The sequence below is a fragment of the Somniosus microcephalus genome, chromosome 5 (genome assembly GCF_052327205.1).
Source record: "Somniosus microcephalus isolate GS21.2 chromosome 5, FLI_Smic_1.0, whole genome shotgun sequence".
Taxonomy (NCBI): Eukaryota; Metazoa; Chordata; class Chondrichthyes; order Squaliformes; family Somniosidae; genus Somniosus; species Somniosus microcephalus.
The window spans coordinates 315,040,453-315,064,673 of record NC_140991.1 but is presented as its reverse complement, the minus strand read 5'-3'; the positions used below and the strand labels follow the sequence as shown (position 1 = coordinate 315,064,673).

The 24,221-nt window shown below is 47.5% G+C and overlaps 1 protein-coding gene across 2 annotated transcripts in view; it reads left to right on the top strand.

The window, feature by feature from the left end:
• pign (phosphatidylinositol glycan anchor biosynthesis, class N) overlaps positions 1–23,951 on the top strand; it is a 154,009-nt gene extending 130,058 nt beyond the window's left edge. For both annotated transcript variants that reach the window (XM_085989264.1, XM_085989265.1), the window contains 4 exons: positions 416–489; positions 606–648; positions 5,534–5,586; positions 21,533–23,951. In XM_085989264.1, coding sequence (XP_085845390.1) covers positions 416–489; positions 606–648; positions 5,534–5,586; positions 21,533–21,656 — 294 coding nt within the window. In that variant the 3' untranslated portion in view covers positions 21,657–23,951. The remainder of the gene's footprint in view (positions 1–415; positions 490–605; positions 649–5,533; positions 5,587–21,532) is intronic.
• The last annotated feature ends 270 nt before the right edge of the window (positions 23,952–24,221 follow it).

Sequence of the window (24,221 nt, the reverse complement as noted above, 5' to 3'; positions counted from 1 at the left end):
TGACAAAGTTGATTATCAAACAAAACCCACTTGCTGTTTACACTAAAGATTATCCTCTCTTTATTCTGAAATTTCTATTATTAGTTAGGAAGGAATTCTATTTCTCTTGGGCTGCCTGCTAACACTGTACAATTGCTTCTGATTTGAAAAAGAACTGAGGTGGCAATCTAATGCTGTCACGTAGTGCAGGAAGGGGCATCTTGATGCTGTACTTGGAAAAGCCAAAATCCCCAAGATGTTTTTTGTGGTTTGATAGTTGATTTATCCATTTCATGTAAAATATACCTTAATTTGAAGAACATTAACTATTGCACCTAAAGTTGCATAATCAACCTTCATTTATCTGGGCAGTGACGATGTGAAGGAGTTCGCTATGGTATAGAACATGAACCAAATGTCTGTTTAATGTTTGCAGATACTAATTCCTTTTGTGATCGTGATGTGCGCGTTCGAAAGTATTCAAGTTTCAACTCGGCTGTCATCAAACAGGTATACCAAATTAAAATAATGTATATTGTATATAAGATCTTTTTTTGTGACTTTTTTTGAAATGTTACTGAGCAGTGAATCTCTAACACATATTTTCTCGTGTTCTTTTCCAATAGCCTATTTCTCATTGTACTTGTAATCTCGGACATCATGGCTTTGGTGAGTCGCTGACAATACTTATATAAGCTGATGGCTTCATAGGCAATGTTCCCTTTAAAGCTGCTGTGGAGAGCCCATGCAGCCGGCTCACCAGCTTTTTAAATGGGGAAAAAAAACACGCAGGCGCGGAATTTTGAATGGGCCGAGCACCCAAAAAAAATTAGAGGGAACATTGTTCATAGGCTAATCATTTTCAAATAACATGAAAGATAACAATGTAAGGTATAGTTCTTAACCATTATTGATAATACCTGACATGAATCAGTCATTCATGAAAGAAAGACTTATGAAATAATACTGAGCGGCCTACGGGTGGCGCTGTCCAGGGAGAGTATAAATACTCTGGCACGGGCCCAGCTTGTGCAGGACATTCTTAACAGGAACTAGTGAAGGACACAACTAGACCTCCATGTTGTAAAACAGTTGCTTAAAGCTTTGTTTAACGCTTAGACCAAGTGCCTAGTAGTTTTCTTACGCCAATACCCATGCATTTTGATTTTGTTTTGTTTAAGATAAATTTGGATAAGACACCTTATATAAAAAAGATAATGAATCTGTTATCATTCATCTCCATGAAGGTGGCATTCGGAGATCAGTGTGAAACATAGCAGTTGGTGATATTTGATGCAAAGCTGCGCCTTATAATGTAAACAGCGGGTCAAGTGATGGACGTCCTGGGTCAGTGCATTCCTGTGGGCATTGCTCTAATGTGGTGGGGGCCGATGAATAAAGTATCAAAGTGGTAGAATCACTAGCTGTAATTTTTCACTTCCCATCTGCCCACTGCACCAACAGACCTGTCTACATCTTCCCCCGTCCCTCCAGAAATATGGCAGCATCTGCAGCCCCTTTCCTGCGTGCAGTAAATCACTAAAGCTGCCGTTCGTGCAGCCCCATGAAAGCCACGTCCAGACCATCTGAAACATATTGGCCTAGAAATTCAGTTAGGGGCGCCCAGCTGGCTAGCGCCCAAAAGTTAGCGCTGGGCGCGGAGCTATTTGCGACCGTCAGATATTCGGCTTCTGCGCCCCAATCCGGAACCGGGCGCTATTCCAGGGTGTGCCCGCCTCCGCTTGGGGCGCTGAAACTGAATTTCAGCGCTCTTGGCGCCGCTGCGCCAGCTGCTGCGGAGCGGCAGGCTGCGGTACTGCAGGCCTCCTCCTTCTCTTAAGGGGGAGCTGCCTGCAACGGGGAGATCGCTGCTGGAGAGTGCCGGCAAATGAGCCCGGCACCTCAGAGAAGTGCCGGGTTCGCGGAAAGCAGCCGGCAATGCCGCGGGGGGGGGGGTGGAGGAGGCCGGGGAAGGAGGTGCGGGCAGGCGGCCACCGAAAAAGCGGCCGGCCGCACCTCCACCTTAAAGCGCCCCACTAAGGCTACAGTACGGCCCCGTTTTCTGGTCGCTGTTTGCGGCCGCTGCGGAAGAGGCAGCCGCAACTAAATATGGGGATCGGGGCGGAACCGGGGCACTGCGCACACCGATGACGTCATCGGTGCCGGCGCAGCGCTAACGGCTACCGCCGCCAATACCGCTGCGCTGAATATCAGCGCAAAATCATTTTTGGCGCAGAAGCCCTCTTTAGGCGGTAACTGGCCGCAAAGCTGGCAGCGCCTTAATGAATTTCTAGGCCCTTGTCTGCATTCAACCTAATCTAGTGCTTCTGATAGACACTACCTGTGGATGCTGACTCGTTGAGTATATTCAAGGCTGAGATAGTTAAGGGACCAACGTTTACTTTAGCTATTCTCTTCCTTTTTATATACCTGTAGAAACTCTTTCTTTCTGTTTTAATATTTCTTGCCAGTTTACTCTCTCAATTCGTCCTCTTACACTGTTGCAACGAAGCTCAACGTAAGCTCGAGGAACAGCACCTCCTCTTTCTATTCGGCACTTTACAGCCTTAACATCGAGTTCAACAATTTTTTTCTCTTGTTTGCTCACATGGTAGCTGTTAATGTTGCTGCCATCATCATTCACACTTCATCTAGAGCCATCTTTTGCTTCTTAACTTGTCCCATTACCTCTCCTTTTGCCTTGCACTTGCACTATCATCCCCTTTGTCAGTCAATCTCTCCTGCCTTCCATCCTATCACAGACCTTCCCTATGTTCTTTCTCCCCTCCTCCCTGCCCCTGCTTAAAAATCTCTCCTCCCTAACCTTTTCCAGTTCTAACAAAGGGTTCGACCTGAAACGTTGACCCTGTTTCTCTCTCCTCGATGCTGCCTGACCTGCTGAGTGTTTCCAGCATTTTCTGTTGTTATTTCAGATTTCCAGCATCCGCAGTATTTTGCTCTTGTATAAAACACTAGTTAGGCCACAGCTGGAGTACTGCATGCAATTCTGGTCACCACATTACAGGAAAGATGTGATTGGTCTAGAAAGGGTACAGAGGAGATTTACGAGGATGTTGTCTGGACTGGAGAATTTTAGCTATGAGGAAAGATTGGATCGGCTGGGGTTGTTTTCTTTGGAACAGAGGAGGCTGAGGGGAGATTTAATTGAGGTGTATAAAATTATGAGGGGCCTGGATAAAGTGGATAGGAAGGACCTATTTCCCTTAGCAGAGAGGTCAATAACCAGGGGGGCATAGATTTAAAGTAATTGGTAGGAGGTTTAGAGGGGAGTTGAGGAGAAATTTCTTCACCCAGAGGATGGCTGGGGTCTGGAACTCACTGCCTGAAAGGGTGGTAGAGGCAGAAACCCTCATCACATTTAAAAAGTACTTGGATATGCACTTGAAGTGCTGAAACCTACAGGGCTACGGACCAAGAGCTGGGAAGTGGGATTAGGCTTGGTAGCTCTTTGTTGGCCGGCGCGGACACGATGGGCCGAAATGGCCTCCTTCCGTGCTGTAAATTTCTGATTCTGTGGTCGGACTCGTGTGAGATAAGTGGCTGGAATTTTCTCCTTGAAGAGGTTGGATGCAAAAATTGCGCCCAATCCCGCGTCCTTTCTGCCGATGTAAAGTTACGTTCTAATTTCCCGCGAATTACATTAGAATATGCCCCAACGTAAAATGGGCGGAAATCAGCATAAACAATCGAGGGGGAGGGGGGTGCCGGGAAAGCGCTGAACTCACGCCATAAATTTATCTTTTGAGTATGAAAATTAAAATTTCAGTTCATTTAACCATCATTCATGCCCATCAGGCACAGCGTGTTCAAGGAGCTGCAATCAGGAAGCTTTTCAGTTTTTAACGTGGCTTCCACTGATGCCATAAAAATCCATTCAAAGGAACAGAATGTACAGTGCAGGTCTCGCTGAGCAATATATATATTTTTTACAACAACCAGAAACGATGGTCCATAAATTCCGATCCCTACGGGTGTGTACTCGCCCGTAGGGCCAGCGGACTGCCGGTTTTAGGCATGCATTGCGCATGCGCTGGAAACCGGAACTTCCATTCTTCGAAGAAAGGGCTTCACAGGACAATCGCCTGCACCGGAGAGGCAGTGCGTACGGCTGGAACTTCCGTTTTTTTCATACTATGCTGCAGTCTGGGTAAGTCTGAAACCGCTGCGCCTGGAAAAGCAGGCGCAAGGCCCGCTTTTAACAAAGTAAGAGGTGAAGAAAGTAAAAGAAAAATTTTTTTTCCACTGATTTATCATTTTAAAATACTTTAAAGAAAGGTAAGTTTATTTTTAGCCCCGTTAAAAACTTTAATTATTTTTTTCAAAAATTTAATTTTTTGTTTAAAATAGTTAATTTATAGTCATTTTAAAAATGTGATTTAAAAAAAAAATGTATTTGAAGTTTGACTTATGTTTTGTGGCTGACCTCTATTCATTGATTTGACAGGTCTTCCTGTCAAATCTATGAATGGAGATTCCCTGCTCTGATTGGCTCCCCCTAGCCCACGTGATCCAAGGGATGCTGTGAACTAGCTGCGCCTCTGGGATACGCGGGCCCTGCGCACCGGCAGTTTGAAGAGGCACAGCAACGGAATTCAGCACCTCCCGGGAGCACCTCCGGTCCAGGCGCAGATTTTTCAGGATCGCAGCCCTCCGCCCGTGGGAGGGCTGCGAACGGAATTTCTGGGCCATTATTTTGTTTCCTGCTGCACCTGATAATCAGGTGGTAATTTGAAGAGAGCCTCTGAGCAAGCAGGAGACCCGCGTATACGGCTCTGTAACTTTGGGGGGGGGGTGGGGCCATTATTATAGGCGGAGAGATCAATAGACGATCGTAATAGATCAAGGAAATTTGAACACATTATACTTACGCACGCAACTCACTCACGCCCGTGCCCTGTGCTCGCTGACCTACATTGGCTCCCGGTTAAGCAACGCCTCGATTTTAAAATTCTCACCCTTGTTTTCAAATCCCTCCATGGCCTCGCCCTTCCCTATCTCTGTAATCTCCTCCAGCCCTATAATCCCCCTTGACCTTTGCACTTTGCCTATTCTGGTCTTTTGAGCAGCCCCGATTTTAATCGCTCCACCATTCGCAGCAGTGCCTTCAGCTGCCTGGGCCCCAAGCTCCGGAATTCCCTCCCTAAACCTCTCTGCCTCGCTACCTCTCTCTCCTCCTTTAAGCCGCTCCTTAAAACCTACCTCTTCAACCAAGCTTTTGGTCACCTGCCCTAGTTTCTCCCTATGTGGCTCAGTGTCAATTTTTTGTTTGATAACGCTCCTGTGAAGCGCCTTGGGACATTTTATTACATTAAAGGCGCTATATAAATATAGGTGGTTGTTGTTGTAGTATCTGGCCGCAACTATGCAAGAATATGCAGGCCAAGAAATCTAGGCTACTGCATTCTTAAGTTTCCTATTTTTAAAGCTTCTTTAATTATTAGGGCATTATTATGCTCGTTTGGTGAAAAACTTCTTTCAGCTTTTTACAGTGGTTGGTAATGTTGCCGTTTGTTCTGTAAATTTACATTTGCAGCATTTCTTCTTTCTGGTTAAAGACTATGGAAGCTGGCTGGACATTGGGACAAGGTATGTGAATCTTTTGTAGTGGCTTTAAGGTCCTGCTGACATTTTTATTTAGATATATTTATATGAGAGTCTGGAACTCATTGCCTGAAAGGGTGGTCGAGGCAGAAACCCTCATTTCATTTAAAGTACTTGGATATGCACTTGAAGTGCCGTAACCGACAGGGCTACGGACCAAGAGCTGGAAAGTGGGATTAGGCTGGAGAGCTTTTTTTCGACCAACACAGACATGATGGGCCGAATGGCCTCCTGTGCCATAAATTTTATGTTTCTATATTTTATATATATATATTTATTAACATTTTTAAATATTTTTTTTTATTTATTAACATTTATTTATATATATTTATTAACATGTATTAATATTTATTTATTAATGTCTATTTTTATTAATTAATGTTTGTTTATATGTTTATTAATATATGTTTATTTTTTAAAATATATATAATATTATTGATGTGTATGTATACGTGTACTTAAGAAATAATAGGAGTCGGCCATACGGCCCCTCCCTCGAGCCCGCTCCACCATTCAATCAGATCATGGCTGATCATCAACCTCAACTCCACTTTCCCGCCCGATCCTCATATCGCATGATTCCCTTTGTGTCCAAAAATCTATCGATCTCAGCCTCAAATATATTCAACAACTACACTGTGCATATTTTTATATACACACACGTTACATACATACATACATGTTAAGATAAAACTGCTTTGTGAGATACTTATCTCAAATCTTTCAGAGGAGGAACTTTAATTTAACCCCTCCTGATTGCCATCCCAACCCCATGCCACCACGATGTTCCACTTCAATAATGTAAACATTGGCAGAACAATGTCTGCAATACTGAGCATTTCACCTTTATCGTAAGTCTGTGCAAAAAGGCTGGTTGCTAGTCAAATTTAGCGTGCTGCAACATGAATCTTAACTCTGCTTGTATTAATTGCTGACGGTGTAAATTCAGCACCTGTGTAAATGGAACCATGTCAGAAGCAACGACGGGGAGTAGATTGTCCATCTTGGATTTTATGCCAGTATCTCTGTGTGAATCGAGCATAAGCTGGTTTGAATAAACTATCCGGTCTCCCTGAAAGAGATCAAGACTGCAAACCATGCTTACCTAAAGTTGTCACTGCGATGTTCCCGCAACACTTTTCAAATGGCTAAGATTCTGTGGTAATTAGCATGGTGTGCATTTCCAAGAAGCTCAGTACAGGAAACTCTTTGGTATCCGGCACCGATGGGTCCGGCGTGTTGCCGGTTGATTAAAAATTCCGGATGACGGAGAGGGTTATCTGCCGAGGCTATTTTTAACAAACAAAAATTTAAAAAAAACAAGAAATGTGCAGTGTACAGTAATTGGCGGATCGGAAGAGACTACCGGCAGTGTGGGAGAGTCAGACTCCTGTTATTGAGGTGTTCGGACTTCCGACAGAGCCAAGAAGCCGAGTAGTGGCAGTTTGGAGAACTACCCCCACTGACTAACTCGGCCACTGCGGGAGACTCGGACTCGGCAACATTTCCGGTTATTGAGGTGTTGTCTTTGGAGTGAGAATTTTGCCGGTTAATAGAGAATTCCAAATATTTAGGTGCTGTTTAAACGAGAGTTTCCTGTAGTTATTTTATAATGGCAGCTACACTGAACGCACCCTAGATAAGCTATCGAAGCTTTTTAACACTCCAGTTGAAAGCACTCGTTCAGTTCACTAAATATGACCTTTCCATTCGTATTGATCTCCCAGTTTGAAGTATTCCAGAGCCGGAGGTTTGCCGTAATGTTTGCAAACTTCAGTAATTGCTCAAAACATTTTACTCATCTGAATTAATGAGAGACTATCATTGTCTATTTTTAGTTCGTCCCAGTTAATTAAACCCTTGAGCTGCGATGTGGCCCTTTCTCCACCTCAGAGCTATGGTCTACAGCTAGTACAGTAACAGCACTTCAATCACAAGGATTGAATTAATCAGGAAAACTAACAGCCTGTGGTGGCAACAAAGCTCCTTTTCTTCTTCTCCCTGCTCTGTACGTCTGATCCAACTCCCTCCCTCTGCGTCTGCTTCTGATTTAACCCCACTTCACCACGGCCCACTGTATCTTTATGCTCCATCGTGCTACTCACTACTGCTGTCTATCTGAAACCATTTAATAGCGTACAGAGGAGATTTACGAGGGTGTTGCCAGGACTGGAGAATTTTAGCTATGAGGAAAGATTGGAGAGGCTGGGGTTGTTTTCTTTGGAACAGAGGAGGCCGAGGGGAGACTTGATTGAAGTGTATAAAATTATGAGGGGCCTACATAGAGTGGATAAGAAGGACCTATTTCCCTGAGCAGAGAGGCCAATAACCAGGAGGCATAAGGCCTGCAGACTTTAAAAGGTTTTACATGAGGTAAACTTGGGCAGCCTCAGTCCGACCTCCAGTGAGCGTGGGACTTGCAGCAAAGATCAGCAGCCTTATTTAGAGAGGCCAGAAGGATGGGAGGTGGAGGCATGCTATTGTAGAGTGATGTTCCGGAGTTGAGTTTAAGCACGTTGTTGAAGAGGGAACTTTACTTTGCATCTGATTACTGTGCACAGTTTTGGTCTCCTTACCTAAGGAAGGATATACTTGCCTTTTAGAGGGGGATGCAACAAAGGTTCACTAGATATCTCATGGAAACATATAAATTCTTAGAGGACTTGACAGGGGAGGTTATTTCCCCTGGCTGGAGAGTCTAGAACTAGGGGGCATAGTCTCAGGATAAGGGGTCGACATTTAAGACTGAGATGAGGAGAAATTTCTTCACTCAGAGGGTGGTGAATCTTTGGAATTCTCTACCCCAGAGGGCTGTGGAGGCTCAGTCGTTGAGTATATTCAAGGCTGAGATCGATAGATTTTTGGAATCGAGGGATATGGGGATCAGGCAGGAAAGTGGAGTTGAGGTCGAAGATCAGCCATGATCTTATTGAATGGCGGAGCAGGCTCGAGGGGCCGTATGGCCGACTCCTGCTCCTAATTATGATCTTCACAGAATCACAGAAACCCCACAGTGCAGATAGAGGCCATTTCGGCCCATCGAGCCTGCACCGACACATATCCCACCCGATCCCCGTAACCCCTACACCAACACATATCCCACCCTATCCCTGTAACCCCACGTATTTAATCCCCCTAACACTAAGGGTCAATTTATCATAGCTAATCAACCTAACCCGCACATCTTTGGACTATTGTGTGATGCCCAACTTCAGAGAGTTGAATGCTGATACTGGGCAACAGAGGTAGAAAAAAAAAAGCCTTCTGTTCCCGGTTCTGACATAAGTCGCCGCGATGTGTTCAAATGTTCACAAAAAGCATTAATTTTTTTTTGGGGTGTGGGTGGAGGGGAAAGTTCAGGGCTCTGAAATTCCGTGAGGATTCTCCCAGTCTTCCACTGTAACTTCAGTAGGAGACTGTTTGATCCCTCAGTGAAATGGTGGAAATGGCTGAAAGAGCCTGTGTGGAATGTCAGGGCCCATACCTTCGTGTAAAGGTCATTTTTTAACTTTGGTTTCGTGTTTGGCCCGTTGCAGTGGCAGTTCAGTGTCTCACTGAGCTGAGTATTTAATCTACTTTGCTTACTTAGCATTTACATATGTCTGTACAAATTATACTTTGCACGTTGCTGAAACATAAATGGAAAACTGTCGCCTGATTTTATTTGCTCTGCCATAATAAATGGTAATCAAGATCACTTAGCTGTGCAAACAGGGTTGTTACCACACCCATCTCAGAGACGACGATGAAATTGCTTTTTGGCACCTGGATCAAACGTCAGCCTGTTTATAAAGAAAGAAAGCTTGCATTTTACAGCGCCTTTCACGACCACCGGACGTCCCAAACCGCTTTACAGTCAATGAAGTACTTTTGAAGTGTAGTCACTGTTGTAATGTAGGAAACACGGCAGCCAGTTTGCGCACAGCAAGCTCCCACAAACAGCAATGTGATAATGACCAGATAACCTGTTTTAGTGATCTTGATTGAGGGATAAATATTGGCCCCAAGACACCAGGGATAACTCCCCTGCTTTTCTTTGAAATAGTGCCTTGAGATCTTTTACGTCCACCCAAGAGGGCAGACGGGGCCTCGGTTTAATGTCTCATCCGAAAGACAGCACCTGCAACAGTGCAGCACTCCCTCAGCACTGCACTGGGAGTGTCGGCCTAGATTTATGTGCTCAAGTCTCTGGAGTGGGACTTGCAACTACCAAGTATATGAATGACACATTCAAGGTCAATTCAGCCCACAAAGCTTTTTACATTTTATCAGATGAGTTTGAGGAAGGTTTCGATTAACTTAACCCTTGTGCGCTCATTGGGAGTAATTTTGAGTTTGGGCGATAGTGTAAGACGGACGATATCGAATCAACCGCCCATTATACAGCTCTCCTGGTTTACATTTCCACTGATGCGATATCGCCCAATATCAAAATTTGCCCCCTTTATTTTTTTTGTAGATTTTGGTGGAAAACATATCGGCCTGGAATTTACGGTCTGGATGACAGCGAACCGGCAGCGTTTGCCGTCATTCCGCCTTAGGAACTGACCGCAACTTCAGGATCTGGCACGCGCGCACAGGAGCGTACTAAAATTGTGAAGTTGCGGTCCGTCATTCACTGCTGCTCCACACTTTTTTTACCGATTGTGCAGCAGTATGCTGCTACTCTCGGGTGCCACGCCCTACACTGCAGCACTGGCAGTTTCATCAATTACATCCATTATCTCATCGAAACTTATAAAATTCTAACAGGACTAGACAGACTAGATGCAGGAAGGATGTTCCCGATGGCCGGGGAGTCCAGAACCAGGGGTCACAGTCTAAAGATAAGGGGTAAGCCACTTAGGACAGAGATGAGGAGGAATTTCTTCACCCAGAGAGTGGTGAACCTGTGGAATTCTCTACCACAGAGGGTAGTGGAGGCCAGTTCATTAAATATATTCAAGAAGGAGTTGGATATATTTCTTAAGGCTAAAGGGATCAAGGGATATGGGGAGAAAGCAGGGACAGGGTACTGAATTTGGATGATCAGCCATGATCTCATTGAATGGCGGAGCAGGCTCGAGGGGCCGAGTGGCCTACTCCTGCTCCTATCTTCTATGTTTCTATCCTAACTTTTGGAATTAATGGCCTGAAATTTGTGGTCGGGAGGACGGTGAACTGGCAGCCTCTGCCATCATTCTGCACCAGCGCCCCCTCCCCCCCCCCCCCTCCCCCCCCCAACTGCCCCACAGAGCCGGCAATCTGTGTATTCACTCAAATCAGGGAAACTGACAAAATTGCCAGCTCTCTCGCAGTAATTACGCTGTTAAATTCCCCACTAAAGGTTAGACCCAAACGGATTCGGTGCAACTGGGATTTTAACAGCGGATTGACTGCTAAACAAATGTTAAAGGCCTGGAAAACTAATTTTAATTTTGTGCAGTGTGAGATTTGTCCATTTTAATTAAAATTAAAATTGAATAATCTTTTTAAAAAAAAAAAAAAAGTTTGTTCCTCATTATTTCAGCATTGCCTTTTTCCCCCGTGTGAGAGCCCCAATCTTTGTTTTGGTCACTCTAACATTTTTAAAAAGTTGGAATTTTTCTTCTTCTTAGACAGTCCCTCGGAACCGAGGATGACTTGCTTCCACATTAAAAATGAGTTCTCGGGTGACTGATGAGTCCAATGCGGGACTGTCACAGGTGGGGCAGACGGTGGTTGAAGGGGCGGGTGGGTGGGGTGCTCGGGTTGACGTGCGCTCCTTGCGCTGCCTGCGCTTGGCTTCCGCTTGCTCCCGGCGAAGAGACTCGAGGTGTTCGGCGCCTTCCCGGATGCTTCTCCTTCACTTTGTGCGGTCTTGGGCCAGGGATTCCCAGGTGTCGGTGGGGATGTTACACTTTGTTGGAATTTTAGGAGCTTACTCACTTCCCGGTTCCCGGTCTGTGGGAATTCTGCCTTTTGATTGGCTGCTTAGACAGCTTGTTGACGTCACAGCAGCTTTTTTTGCCGGGATTTCCCCATTAACTTGCGTTGATTTCAATAACGCGAGATCCTTGTGCGAAGCGTGCTTCGGGGCCAGTGGCTAACGCCTTCGCTTCGCCGCTGACCGCAAATTCCGGGCCATTACGTATTTTCTTCCAGGACCGCCCATGGGTCACCCTCTGGTATTCTGCAGCTGTGAGGCCGCAGGGGGACCAACTCTTTCCTCCCGCAGACCACTTTGCATGGTTTCAATGGACGCCAGGCACAGGCTCACCCTCTCTGCACCATAAACAACAAATTGCAGCTGCACCCCAGGCCCTGAATGTCACGAATCATGTCGGGGGTGGGCAGTGTCATGAATCTTATCATGACTCATGAAGTAACACTGGGCGGCCAGCTGGTGGCGCCGTCCAAGGAGTATAAATACTCGGGCGTGGGCCCAGCTTGCTCAGGATGCTTCTGTAACCAGGAACTAGTGATGTAACTAGAATCTCATGGTTGTGAAACAGTTGATTAAAGCCTTGTTTTAAACTCAAACCAAGTGCTCAGTAGTCTTTTTGCATCAGGCTGCCGATGCTTCCGTAATAAAAACTTTGAGCCACCTCCATATCTTCGGCCTGCGACCGGGACACCCCTCTTCCCCCCACCCACCTCCCCCACCCCCCGTAGTTGACGGGTCGGGACGGCAATCCATAACATCAGTTTTCAGGAGTCACTCAATGCGCAGATTCTAAGGAAAGTGAGCTGGAAGACTTGGAATGCCCCCCCCTCCCGTAACTCATTACAGTACCAGCGCTGCGCTTGCACCTACTGTAGGCGCAGGCCCAGTGTCGGCTATGGCTCAGTGGGTAGCACCCTCTCCTCTGTGTCATAAGGTTGTGGGTTCAAGTCCCACTCCAGAGACTGCAGCACAAAAATCTAGGCTGACACTCCCACTACAGTACTGAGGGAGTGCCGCACTGTCAGCGGTGCCGTCTTTAGGATGAGATGTTAAACCGAGGCCCCGTCTGCTCTCGCAGGTGGACGTAAAAGATTCCGTGGCACTATTTCGAAGAAGAGCAGGGGAGTTCTCCCTGGTGTCCTGGCCAATATTTATCCCTCAATCATCAACACTAAAACAGATTATCTGGTCATTATCACATTGCTGTTTGTGGGAGCTTGCTGTGCGCAAATTGGCTGCCGCGTTTCCTACATTACAACAGTGACCACACTTCATAAAGTACTTCATTGGCTGTAAAGCGCTTTAGGAGGACCTGAGGTCATGAAAGGCGTTGGAGAAATACAAGCCTTCCTTTCAGGCCCAGTTTCTCCTGGTGCCGAAGCCTCAGGACATCCCAGGGGAATGAAATAGGGGTTTGGGGCCTATTGTAATGGGATCCTGCCTCTTGTTCCCTGCCCTGTCTCTGCTGAATGCTAATTCCCCAGGCGCAAGACAGAAGGCCCTATTTTACTCGACGTTGGCATAACTGCGTAAAAAAAATTAATGTATAAATGTTTCTGTATAAAGTCGACTGAATTGGAAACTGTTTTCTATAAATATAGTCTCAGGCTTTGGCCTAGAAATTCGGGGGTTTAGCGCCAGCTGTTAAGGCCGGTTTCATGGGGAAAAAATGGCCTCTGCCCACCTCGGGCACAGGCCGCGCTGGAAAAAAGACGTTGTTTAGCTTTGTCTGAACCAGGCGTTAGGCCACTAACATATTCAAATAAGGGGCCCAACGCCTGCCTCTGGCTCCCTCTTGCAAATTTGGCTTGCATCTGATGGCAGCCATCGCCAACAATATTTACACCCGAGAAAATGAATGTTAAATCGCACCGAATTTGGATGGGGGAAATAAAGGTAAGCACTTAACCATTATCATCTCCGACCTCGCCCCCGACTCCGATCTCCCGGCCTCGACCTCGCACCGATTCTGACCCCCGAGTCCTGGCCAAGTTCCGGTGCTGCCTGCGATCTTTTTACAGGGCGTGTGTGTGATGAAATATGCCGTTCATCAGGCACTGTATTCTCTGTGTTTAGTTTAGTTTCAGTTTCATTTCCCCTCCAGTACTGTATTGTGTGTAGGGCTCCGCCCATACCTGGCCACTACTTAAGCAGGCTGCACTGTCTCACAGACAGTGCAGCAGATCTTTGGATGGGAGACACTTCTCCACTGTGTATTACTTTCTTAGTTAATAAAAGCCTTGCTTTGCTCCGTTAACGTCGAGTCTCGGATTCATTGAGGCACATCAATTTTATTAACTAAGTTTTCAACGCAATGGATCAACTCTTGAAACCCGAACGTTTGGATTTGGACCAGCATGCTTCGGACGCATCGGCACGCTTCGGACACTGGTTTATGTGTATGGAATTCTTCCTGGACAATTCCGTAGCCGTCGCAGGCGCTACGGACGCCGAAAGTATGAAACTCGGAATCCTGCGGAATTGGGTAAGCCACCGAGTTTACCCCCTCATCCAAGACGCCGACACGTACCCGGCCGCCTGTGACATCTTGAAGGCGCATTACCAGCAGCCTACGAATGAGGTGTACGCTAGGCATCTGCTCGCTACTCGCGCACAGCGACCTGGGGAATCGCTGGATGAGTTCCTAGTCACCCTGAAAACGCTTGGCAAAGACTGCAAGTGCCAAGATGTAAAAGCCGCAGTGTACACTGACGAGCTTGTTCGTGATGCCTTTATCACAGGCCTCGGCTCCACTTACATCCGGCAGAGACTACTGGAAAAAACGGGATTGGACCTGAAACAGGCTGTGGACACAGCGCGATCCCTGGATGTGGCCCAGAGAAACTCGGACGCCTACTCTTCAGCCCACGCCGCCACGTGTGCACCAAGGGTGCCGCCATCTTGGAAGGCATCTTCCCAGCCCGACACCGTCGGGGCCCCGCTCTCCCCCCCCCCCAGAAGCCCTACAACAGCCGCGACGCGTCGGGGCCCCAACTGCTACTTCTGCGGGCAGCCGAAGCACACCAGAAACCTGTGCCCGGCGAAAGGCACCACCTGCTTTAAGTGCGGTAAGAAGGGGCACTTTGGGAAGGTGTGCAGAGGGAACCCCGCTGGAAAACCCGCCACCGCCGCGTGTGCGCCGTGGGAGTGGCCATCTTGGACGCCATCTTGCCCGACCTCGTGGGGTCCGCCATCTTGTGAGCAGACAGCGTGGACGCCATCTTGTCTCGATCAGGGCCCTACAGTGGCATCGGTCACAGTGGACCAGACCAGACCGCACCCGCTATCCAAATCAATGGTGGACATCGAGGTAAACGGGTGCGGGGTTAAATGTTTAATTGACAGTGGAAGCACGGAGAGTTTTATCCACCCTGAACTAGCACAACAACTCTCTCTAATGGTGGTCCCTGCTCGGGGCACCATCTCTATGGCTGATAAAATCCAGACATCGACTGTTATGGGTTACTGCGCGGTACAATTGTCCGTTAACGGAACTGTATACGATAATTTTAAATTGTTAATCATGAAGAATCTATGTGCGAGCGTGATCTTGGGCCTGGATTTCCAGTGCCACCACCAAAGCATCACGCTCAATTACGGTGGGTCCCAGCCGCCCCTCACAGTGTGCGGTCTGGCTACCCTGAAGGTAAAGCCGCCTTCGCTATTCGCGAACCTTACTCCCAACTGCCGGCCAATAGCGACCAAAAGCAGGAGGTACAGCTGGGAGGACAGGCGGTTTATCGCGACCGAGGTAGACAGGCTCCTGAAGGAGCGCATTATCGAACGCAGCAACAGCCCGTGGCGCGCCCAAGTGGTGGTGGTGAGGGGTAGCGAGAAGAAGCGGATGGTGATAGATTATAGCCAGACGGTTAATCTATACACCCAGCTAGACGCCTACCCGCTACCCCGCATATCCGAGATGGTGAACCAAATTGCCCAATACCGGGTGTTCTCCACCATCGACCTCAAGTCAGCGTACTACCAGCTCCCTATCAGACCAGAGGACCGCCCGTACACCGCCTTCGAGGCGAACGGACGCCTCTACCAATTCCTCAGAGTCCCCTTTGGGGTGACGAATGGGGTCTCGGTCTTCCAGAGGGAGATGGACCGCATGGTCGATGACCACCACTTGCAGGCAACCTTCCCCTACCTCGACAACGTCACCATCTACGGTCACAACCAGCAGGATCACGACTCGAACCTCGAGAGGTTCCTGAAAACCGCACAAAAACTCAACCTCACTTACAACGAGGACAAGTGCGTTTTCAACACCACGCGCCTCTGCATACTAGGCAGCGTGGTGGAGAATGGGGAAATCGGACCAGACCCCGACCGATTGCGCCCCCTACGGGAGCTGCCCCTGCCCAACACTCCCAAAGCCCTGAAAAGGTGCCTGAGGTTATTTTCTTATTATTCCCAATGGGTCCCCAACTACTCCGACAAAGCCCGCCCCCTCTTGAAAGCATCCTCTTTTCCGCTCTCTGCTGAGGCCCACGCCGCCTTCAAAAGCATTAAGCAGGATATTGAGCGGACCACGCTACAGGCAGTGGACGAGAACACTCCATTTCAAGTGGAAAGTGATGCGTCTGACTTTGCCTTGGCGGCCACCCTCAACCAGGCGGGGCGGCCCGTAGCTTTCTTCTCGACCCTCCAAGGGCCCGAGATCAGACACTCCTCCGTGGAAAAGGAGGCCCAAGCCATCGTGGAGGCAGTGCGCCACTGGCGCCACTACCTAGCCGGCAAACGCTTCACCCTACTTACCGACCAGCGGTCGGTAGCGTTTATGTTTAATAATAAACAGAAGGGGAAGATTAAAAATGATAAGATTCTCAGGTGGCGGATCGAGCTCTCCACCTTCGAGTATGACATCATTTACCGGCCAGGGGCCCTTAACGAATCCCCCGACGCCCTCTCACGAGGGATGTGTGCCAGCGCCACCGGGGATCGGCTACAGACCCTCTACAATGACCTCTGCCACCCAGGGGTCACGCGGCTGTTCCACTTCATAAAGTCTCGCAACTTACCCTACTCGATTGAGGAAGTTCGGTCTCTGACCAGGAACTGCCGCACTTGCGCTGAGTGCAAGCCTCGGTTCTACCGCCCAGATAAAGCCCACTTAATCAAAGCTACACGGCCCTTTGAGCGGCTCAGCTTAGATTTCAAGGGCCCCCTCCCGTCAATCAACCGCAATGTTTACTTCCTGAACATTGTGGACGAATACTCCCGTTTCCCATTCGCCTTCCCCTGCCCAGACATGACCAGCGCCACGGTCATTAAATGCCTCAACAGCCTGTTCTGCCTGTTCGGTATGCCAAGCTACATCCACACGGATAGGGGGGCGTCCTTCATGAGTGAAGAGCTACGCCAGTACATGCTGTCCAGGGGGATCGCCACGAGCCGTACCACCAGCTACAACCCCCAGGGTAACGGCCAGGTGGAGCGAGAGAACGGGACAGTATGGAAAGCAGTCACTCTAGCTCTAAGGACCAAGGGCCTCCCTATCTCCCGCTGGCAGGAAGTCCTCCCAGATGTGCTCCATTCGATACGGTCGCTATTGTGTACTGCCACTAATGCTACGCCTCATGAACGAATGTTTGTCTTTCCCCGGAAATCCACCTCCGGCGTATCCATGCCGTCATGGCTCTCCACCCCAGGTCCGGTATTTGTACGAAGGCATGTGAGGGGCCACAAGACGGACCCTCTCGTGGAGTCAGTGCACCTACTCCACGCCAACCCCCAATACGCGTATGTCGGGCACGCCGACGGAAGGGAGGACACCGTGTCCATAAAAGACGTCGCCCCAGCCGGTAACAACAACAACCACGACAACAACAGCAACAGCGATCACAGCAACTCTTACCCACCCACTACTCTTTCATCACCCCCGGAAGAACATCGACCAACGGTGCCCCCACCAACTACCCCTTTAACAACCCTGGCGGCGCCCCCGGCAGAGACCCAGGAGGCCACCGGGGACACCCAGCCGACACCCGCGGCACCACGTCGGTCACAGAGGACTATCAGACCCCCGAACAGACTAAATCTATAGAAGGGGTGAATGTGATGAAATATGCCGTTCATTAGGCACTGTATTCTCTGTGTTCTCAGGCACTGTATTCTCTGTGTTTAGTTTAGTTTCAGTTTCAGTTTCATTTCCCCTCCGGTACTGTATTGTGTGTAGGGCTCCGCCCATACCTGGCCACTACTTAAGCAGGCTGCACTGTCTCACAGACAGTGCAGCAGATTTTTGGATGGGAGACACTTCTCCACTGTGTATTACTTTCTTAGTTAATAAAAGCCTTGCTTTGCTCCGTTAACGTCGAGTCTCGGATTCATTGAGGCACATCGGTGTGCAAACCTCGCTCCGCGCTGGCACCGCCCGTTTGCGGGGGCTGTATCGGATTTCTAGGCCTTTGTTTTTAGTGGCATGATGTGTGTGCATTAGTAGGCTTCATGTTAGTCTGTCACTATAAAGGGGAAGGCCAAGAAAGTGTAGGAACGCTGAATGTCTTTGCTTATGTTAGTGGCACTTCTTTCCTGCCCTGTTTGCCACGCAGTGTTGTCAAGTGAGAATTGATCTGTGTAAATCTCTCATAACTCATGGAAATTCACCCCTGGATATGGGAAATGCTGGGACAAATATAAGCCTGCCTTCCATTCACCTAGTTGGCACAAGTAAGCCAATAAATAATGCTACCTTAGCTGCATTAGCTAGATTATGCTGGCTCATGTAATTTGGCATTCTCGGATCACCACTCTTCATGCACAGATACGTATGAAAAAGAAAGAAAGAAAGACTTGCATTTATATAGCGCCTTTCATGACCACCGGACGTGCCAAAGCACTTTACAGCCAATTAAGTACTTTTTGAAGTGTAGTCACTGTTGCAGGAAACACAGCAGCCAAATTGTGCACAGCAAGCTCCCGCAAACAGCAATGTGATAATGACCAGATAATCTGTTTTAGATGCGCTGTGTTGTTTGCTGTTCACTTGCCTGTGAAGTGGTGGTTTGAATTTCAGAGGAAACTGGAATAGCAGCTTACACAACTTTCTAAACATGTTTGAGTTACATAAATTCCACCCCCAGCCCTTTCTCTCCTGAAGAAGGTTGGGGTAGAGTTCCATTGGTGTTAGAACATAAGAATTAGGAGCAGGAGTCGGCCATACGGTCCCTTGAGCCTGCTCCACCATTCAATAAGATCATGGCTGATCTTCGACCTCAACTCCACTTTCCCGTCCGATCCCCATTTCCCTTGATTCCCCTCGAGTCCAAAAATCTATCGATCTCAGCCTTGAATACACTCAACGACTCAGCATCCACAGCCCTCTGGGGCAGAGAATTCCAAAGATTCACCACCCTCTGAATGAAGAAATTCCTCCTCATTTCAGTGTTAAATGGCCGACCCCTTATCCTGAGACTGTGCCCCCTAGTTCTAGACTCTCCAGCCAGGGGAAACAACCTCTCAGCATCTACCCTGTCAATCCCCCTCAGAATCTTCTATGTTTCAATGAGATCATCTCTCATTCTTCCAAACTCCAGAGAGTATCGGCCCAATCTACTCAGCAGCCTGCCAGTCAGTGCTATTCTTCACCTGTGAGCCTATCCAGTAGGTGGGGGAGGGATGCCCTGCCCACACATGAACCAGAGTCACTGGGCCACAATCAGAAGTGAAAACCCAGGCTATTTCCTTGCCCTTTCTGTAGCTCAGTAATACAGAGGCCGTTTGTAGAACAGCCAATGTCACCCCAGCTAAGATCTAAGCAATCAGCACAAATCAGAGTGAATTTGGGCGCTTGCTGCTCCATTTGGCTTATACCCAAAGCCTATCCACCATCTACAAGGCACGCGTCAGGAGTGTGATGGAATACTCTCTGATGTAAGAAAACCACTAGGCACTTGGTCTGAGTATTAAACAAGGCTTTAATCAACTGTTTTTCAACATGGAGGTCTAGTTGTGTCCTTCACTAGTTCCTGTTAAAGAATGTCCTGCGCAAGCTGGGCCCTTGTCCGAGTAGTTATACTCTCCCTGGACAGCGCCACCAGCAGGCCGCCCAGTATTATTTCATAAGTCATTTCCACATGAATGACCAGATTCATGTCACTCTCCACTTGCCTGGATGAGTGCAGCTCCAACAACACTCAAGAAGCTCAACACCATCCAGGACAAAGCAGCCTGCTTGATTGGCACCCCATCCACCACATTAAACATTCACTCCCTCCACCACTGGCGTACCGTGGCTGCAGTGTGTACCATCTACAAGATGCACTGCAGCAACTCGCCAAGGCTTCTTCGACAGCACCTCCCAAACCCCGTATCTCTACTGCCTAGAAGGACAAGGGCAGCAGGTGCAGGGGAACACCATCACCTGCAAGTTCCCCTCCAATTCACACACCATCCTGACTTGGCTCACCACCACCTTCTCGCGGGCAATTAGGGATGGGCAATAAATGCTGGCCTTGCCAGCGACTCCCACATCCCATGAACGAATTAAAAAAAAAAAAAAAAAACCTGATCAGATGTTGCAGTTACCCCCCCCTGAGTCATCAAGGACCAAACCTAATACTAACTGATGTTTACCAAGGAACTGAACTGATGGTACTAGATGGGTAGAGGACAGTTACCATCTGTGTCACATTTTCCTGATTGCATTGGATTTGGGGGCATTATCAACTCCGGCTCCTGCCCTGAAACTGACACAACATGACTGCATGTCAGATTGAGCATGTCCTGGTGGAGGCTGCACTATCAGAGCAGGTTCAAATGCAACAACTCTGTCCTGTGATTTTCACAACACCTTTATGTTACGTGCGCCTATTCAAGTGAAAAGAACGGTATAAGCAAGGGTTGTAAAGACATGTCTGGAGTGACGCCAGAGTCTTCCGTTTGATCTGAAGTGGTTCATTCAAAACAACAGCGTGAAGACCAAGCATAATAATATACCAGACCTCTGGCACCCGTGTCGCAACCCTCGGGTATAAAGCAATTGACGGTGGTGAAGGGTGGAACCTGTGACAATGGTGTGTATTCTTCATGCGATTTTTATGGGAGGCACTGGGGTTAGGCATTTATTTCCTCGTTCATTCAACCTCTATTTAAGTACCACAACAAAATGCGTTCAGCACTGCAGGACGAGATTCTGCAAACTGGCGCCAACACGAAGAACATGTAAACAGTAATTTTGATAAAAAATTGTTCTGGTGTGGCAAAGAAAGAAAGACTTGCATTTCTATAGCGCCTTTCACGACCTCAGGCCGTCCCAACGCGCTTTACAGCCAATGAAATACCTTTTTGAAGTGTAGTCACTGTTGTAATGTGGGAAACGCGGCAGCCAATTTGCGCACAGCAAGCTCCCACAAACAGCCATGTGATGTTGGTTGAGGGATAAATATTGGCTCCAGGACACCGGGGAAAACTCCTCAGCTCTTCTTCGAAATAGTGCCATGGGATCTTTTACGTCCACCTGAGAGGGCAGACGAGGCCTTGGTTTAACGTCTCATCCGAAAGACGGCACCTCCGACAGTGCAGCGCTCCCTCAGTACTGCCCAGGAGCGTCAGCCTGGATTGTTGTGCTCAAGTCTCTGGAGCGGGACTTGAACCCACAACCTTCTGACTCGGGCGAGGGTGCCACCCACTGAGCCACGGCCGACAACAGAGATCTTCTGCCAATGTCAAGAGGGAACAATCCTAATGGTGCAGCCCAGTGTGAGACCTTTTATGTAGCAGGGAGTGCAGGGGGACCACTTAACACAAGGGGTGCGAGCATCTAAAGTGTTCATATCTCCTTGGTTAGTGACGATGCTCTGTTTGTACTTGGAGTTTGAACCTCTTGTCAACAAGCGAGGAAGACCCTACCAGAGTAGGAGATCTAACACCTTTTGGCCACTTTCAATTCTCTGCCTCACCCATAAAACCTGTGACAACAGGAATATTTAATCAGATTTGGTAGCTTAATTGCAAAAATAACACTGTTTCTTCGAAATCATGGAATTAAAAAAAGTATAACTGTTCTGTCCTTTGTTACAGCATCAGTCATTATGTCATCGTGATGTCCATGACCATTTTTCTCATGTTCCTAAGTCGCTTGGCTGAGACCCTGACTACCCGGAGGGTTCGACTGCAAGAAAAAATCAAGCAGCATTTTACTTAATCGTTGAGTTACGCTGGATGATTAAACTGGATTTACACTGGGAAACTGCATTTTGGGTGAGCTGAAGGGCAACTAGGGATGGGCAATAAATGCTGGCCTTGCCAGCGATGCCCACATCCCATGAACAAATTTAAAAAAAAATAAAAAATTTAAGACCAGAGATCACACAAGCCCTCTATCCTAAACCTCTTGGTGTGCCAGATGGTATTATCAACTGAAAACACGAGATACATTTCCTAGAAGCAGAAAGTGACCAGAGGTTTGTGATCCTGTTGTTTTTAATACCAGTCTGATTCAAATCACATTACATGTATAATGCGCAGTCGGCTCTAAGCTGGCTTTGGGAGTGCGGAGACCAATGTAATAACTAGACACTGGCAAGTTTACTGCAAAACAACTTTAATCTGGCTTTGGAGATTTGTGACCAAAGTGAGCAAACTCTGTAACCTTTGCCCCCGGCAATTGCATTCACAATAAACTCAATGTGCAATAACTGAAAAGACAATAAACTCAGCGTACAATAAATGAAAAGCACTTGTGCTTACGAGGGCAGAATGTTCCCTTAATTTTTTGGGGGCGTGCGCGGCCCATTCAAATCCCCGCACATGCGCGTTTTTTTCCCCCCCCCCTGTATTTAAGAGCTGGTGCGCTGGCTGCGCGGAGGCTCCAGAGCGCTGCGCGGCCGCCCAGCTTAAAGGGAACATTGGCGTCGGCGTGCCATTTTCAACTGGAGTATAACTCCTCCGGTTTTGTGCGTGTGATGGTCCGCGTGTTGCAGTGAGGAATGGTCAGAGCCACCGGCTGTCATTAGCGGTGGAGGGCGCGCGGGTGCGGGTGACCTGAAAAGGTGGAAATCTAGCCAAGAAAAACATCACATTGAAAAGGACAAAAAAAAAGTGTCCTGAAATGGGAAACAGTTTTGAAGGAGGGTACTGTGGTAGAATGGGAAACACGTTTTTATTTGTTATGATCAGTGTTTCCTTTAAGCTGCGTGGCTGCACTGTGCTCTGCGGGTCCCACGGGGCCGGTGAGCCAGCCTTTAAATAGAAAAACCGCGCCTGTAAGAAAAGAAAGTCTTGCATTTCTATAGCGCCTTTCACAACCACCGAACGTCCCAAAGCACTTTACAGCCAATGAGGTACTTTTTGAAGTGTAGTCACTGTTGTTATGTAGTAAATGCAGCAGCCAATTTGCGCACAGCAAGCTCCCACAAACAGCAATGTGATGATGATGACCAGATAATCTGTTTTTTAGTGATGTTGATTGAGGGATAAATATTGGCCCCAGGACATCGGGGAGAACTCCCCGGCTCTTCTTCGAAATAGTGCCACGGGATCTTTTACGCCCACCTGAGAGAGCAGACGGGGCCTCAGATTAACGTCTCATCCGAAAGACGGCGCCTCTGACAGTGCAGCACTCCCTCAGTACTGCACTGGGAGTGTCAGCCTAGATGTTTGTGCTCAAGTCTCTGGAGTGGGACTTGAACCCACAACCTTCTGACTCGGAGGCGAGGGTGCTACCCACTGAGGCACGGCTGACGCATGCACAGAATTTTGAATAGCCCGCGCCGCCCGTTAAAGGGGCCACATGAGCCAAAAAGAATTAGAGGGGACATTATGATTAAGCCTTTTGAAACTTTTTTGTTTTTTGCACTTGTTTTAATTTGATACATTGCGACTTGTGCTACTTGCCCTGTATACGAACATGCTGTCTCAGGTGAATTTCAGGGGTGTGGCAGTGTCAGAGCACCACAACTTTCACATGTCTGGCATCACCTTTTAATTAAATGGTATTAAAGTTGATGCCATGGTAAGACGTAACTAGCTTGCCATTAAATGCATGTATTTACCAGGCAAATGTGGTTTGTGGGATTTTTGCGTGGGAGTAATGTAATGACCAAATGTGGCCTTCACTGTAATGTTGCATCTTAAGCCTATAATTGCCTGTGGAATTGAAATTACCCCATTTCACTCCATCCAGTAAGCCTGACGTTTACAATAGTCATGATTTGAATATGCTGTACACAGTTTGAATATTTATGGACTTGTTAGACCATGTGCGTGACCCAGATTTTTCTGTGATGTGTGTTTGCATTCATCATTGTCTGATGAATAGAATAATAAAGAAGGGAAATGGCCAGTTGGTCCGTGGAACCTGGTCCTCGAGTACATTAATTCTCTATCACGCATCTAGTTATATTTTAAATATCCCTAATGATGTTTACCTCTCTTACCTTGCTCAATAGGTTGTTTCAAACGTTTATCATTTTTTAAATAAATAAATATTTTCCTGATACCTGTTCTAAATGTACATTTTGTTAATTTCCATTTATACCCTCTGGTCTTACTTTCATTGTACACTTTGATGTCATAATCAAATCAAATCAAATCAACTTTTATTGTCATTGTTAGTGCACAAGTGCAGTACAACGAAATGTAGGCTTGCGGCTCCCGAGAGTGTACATTTAGATTAAGACATTTAAACATTCAACATACATTTGGCTTGTAGTATATTAACATAAACATAACCATAATAAAGTGCATTGGCAGATGTGCAGGCTTTAGA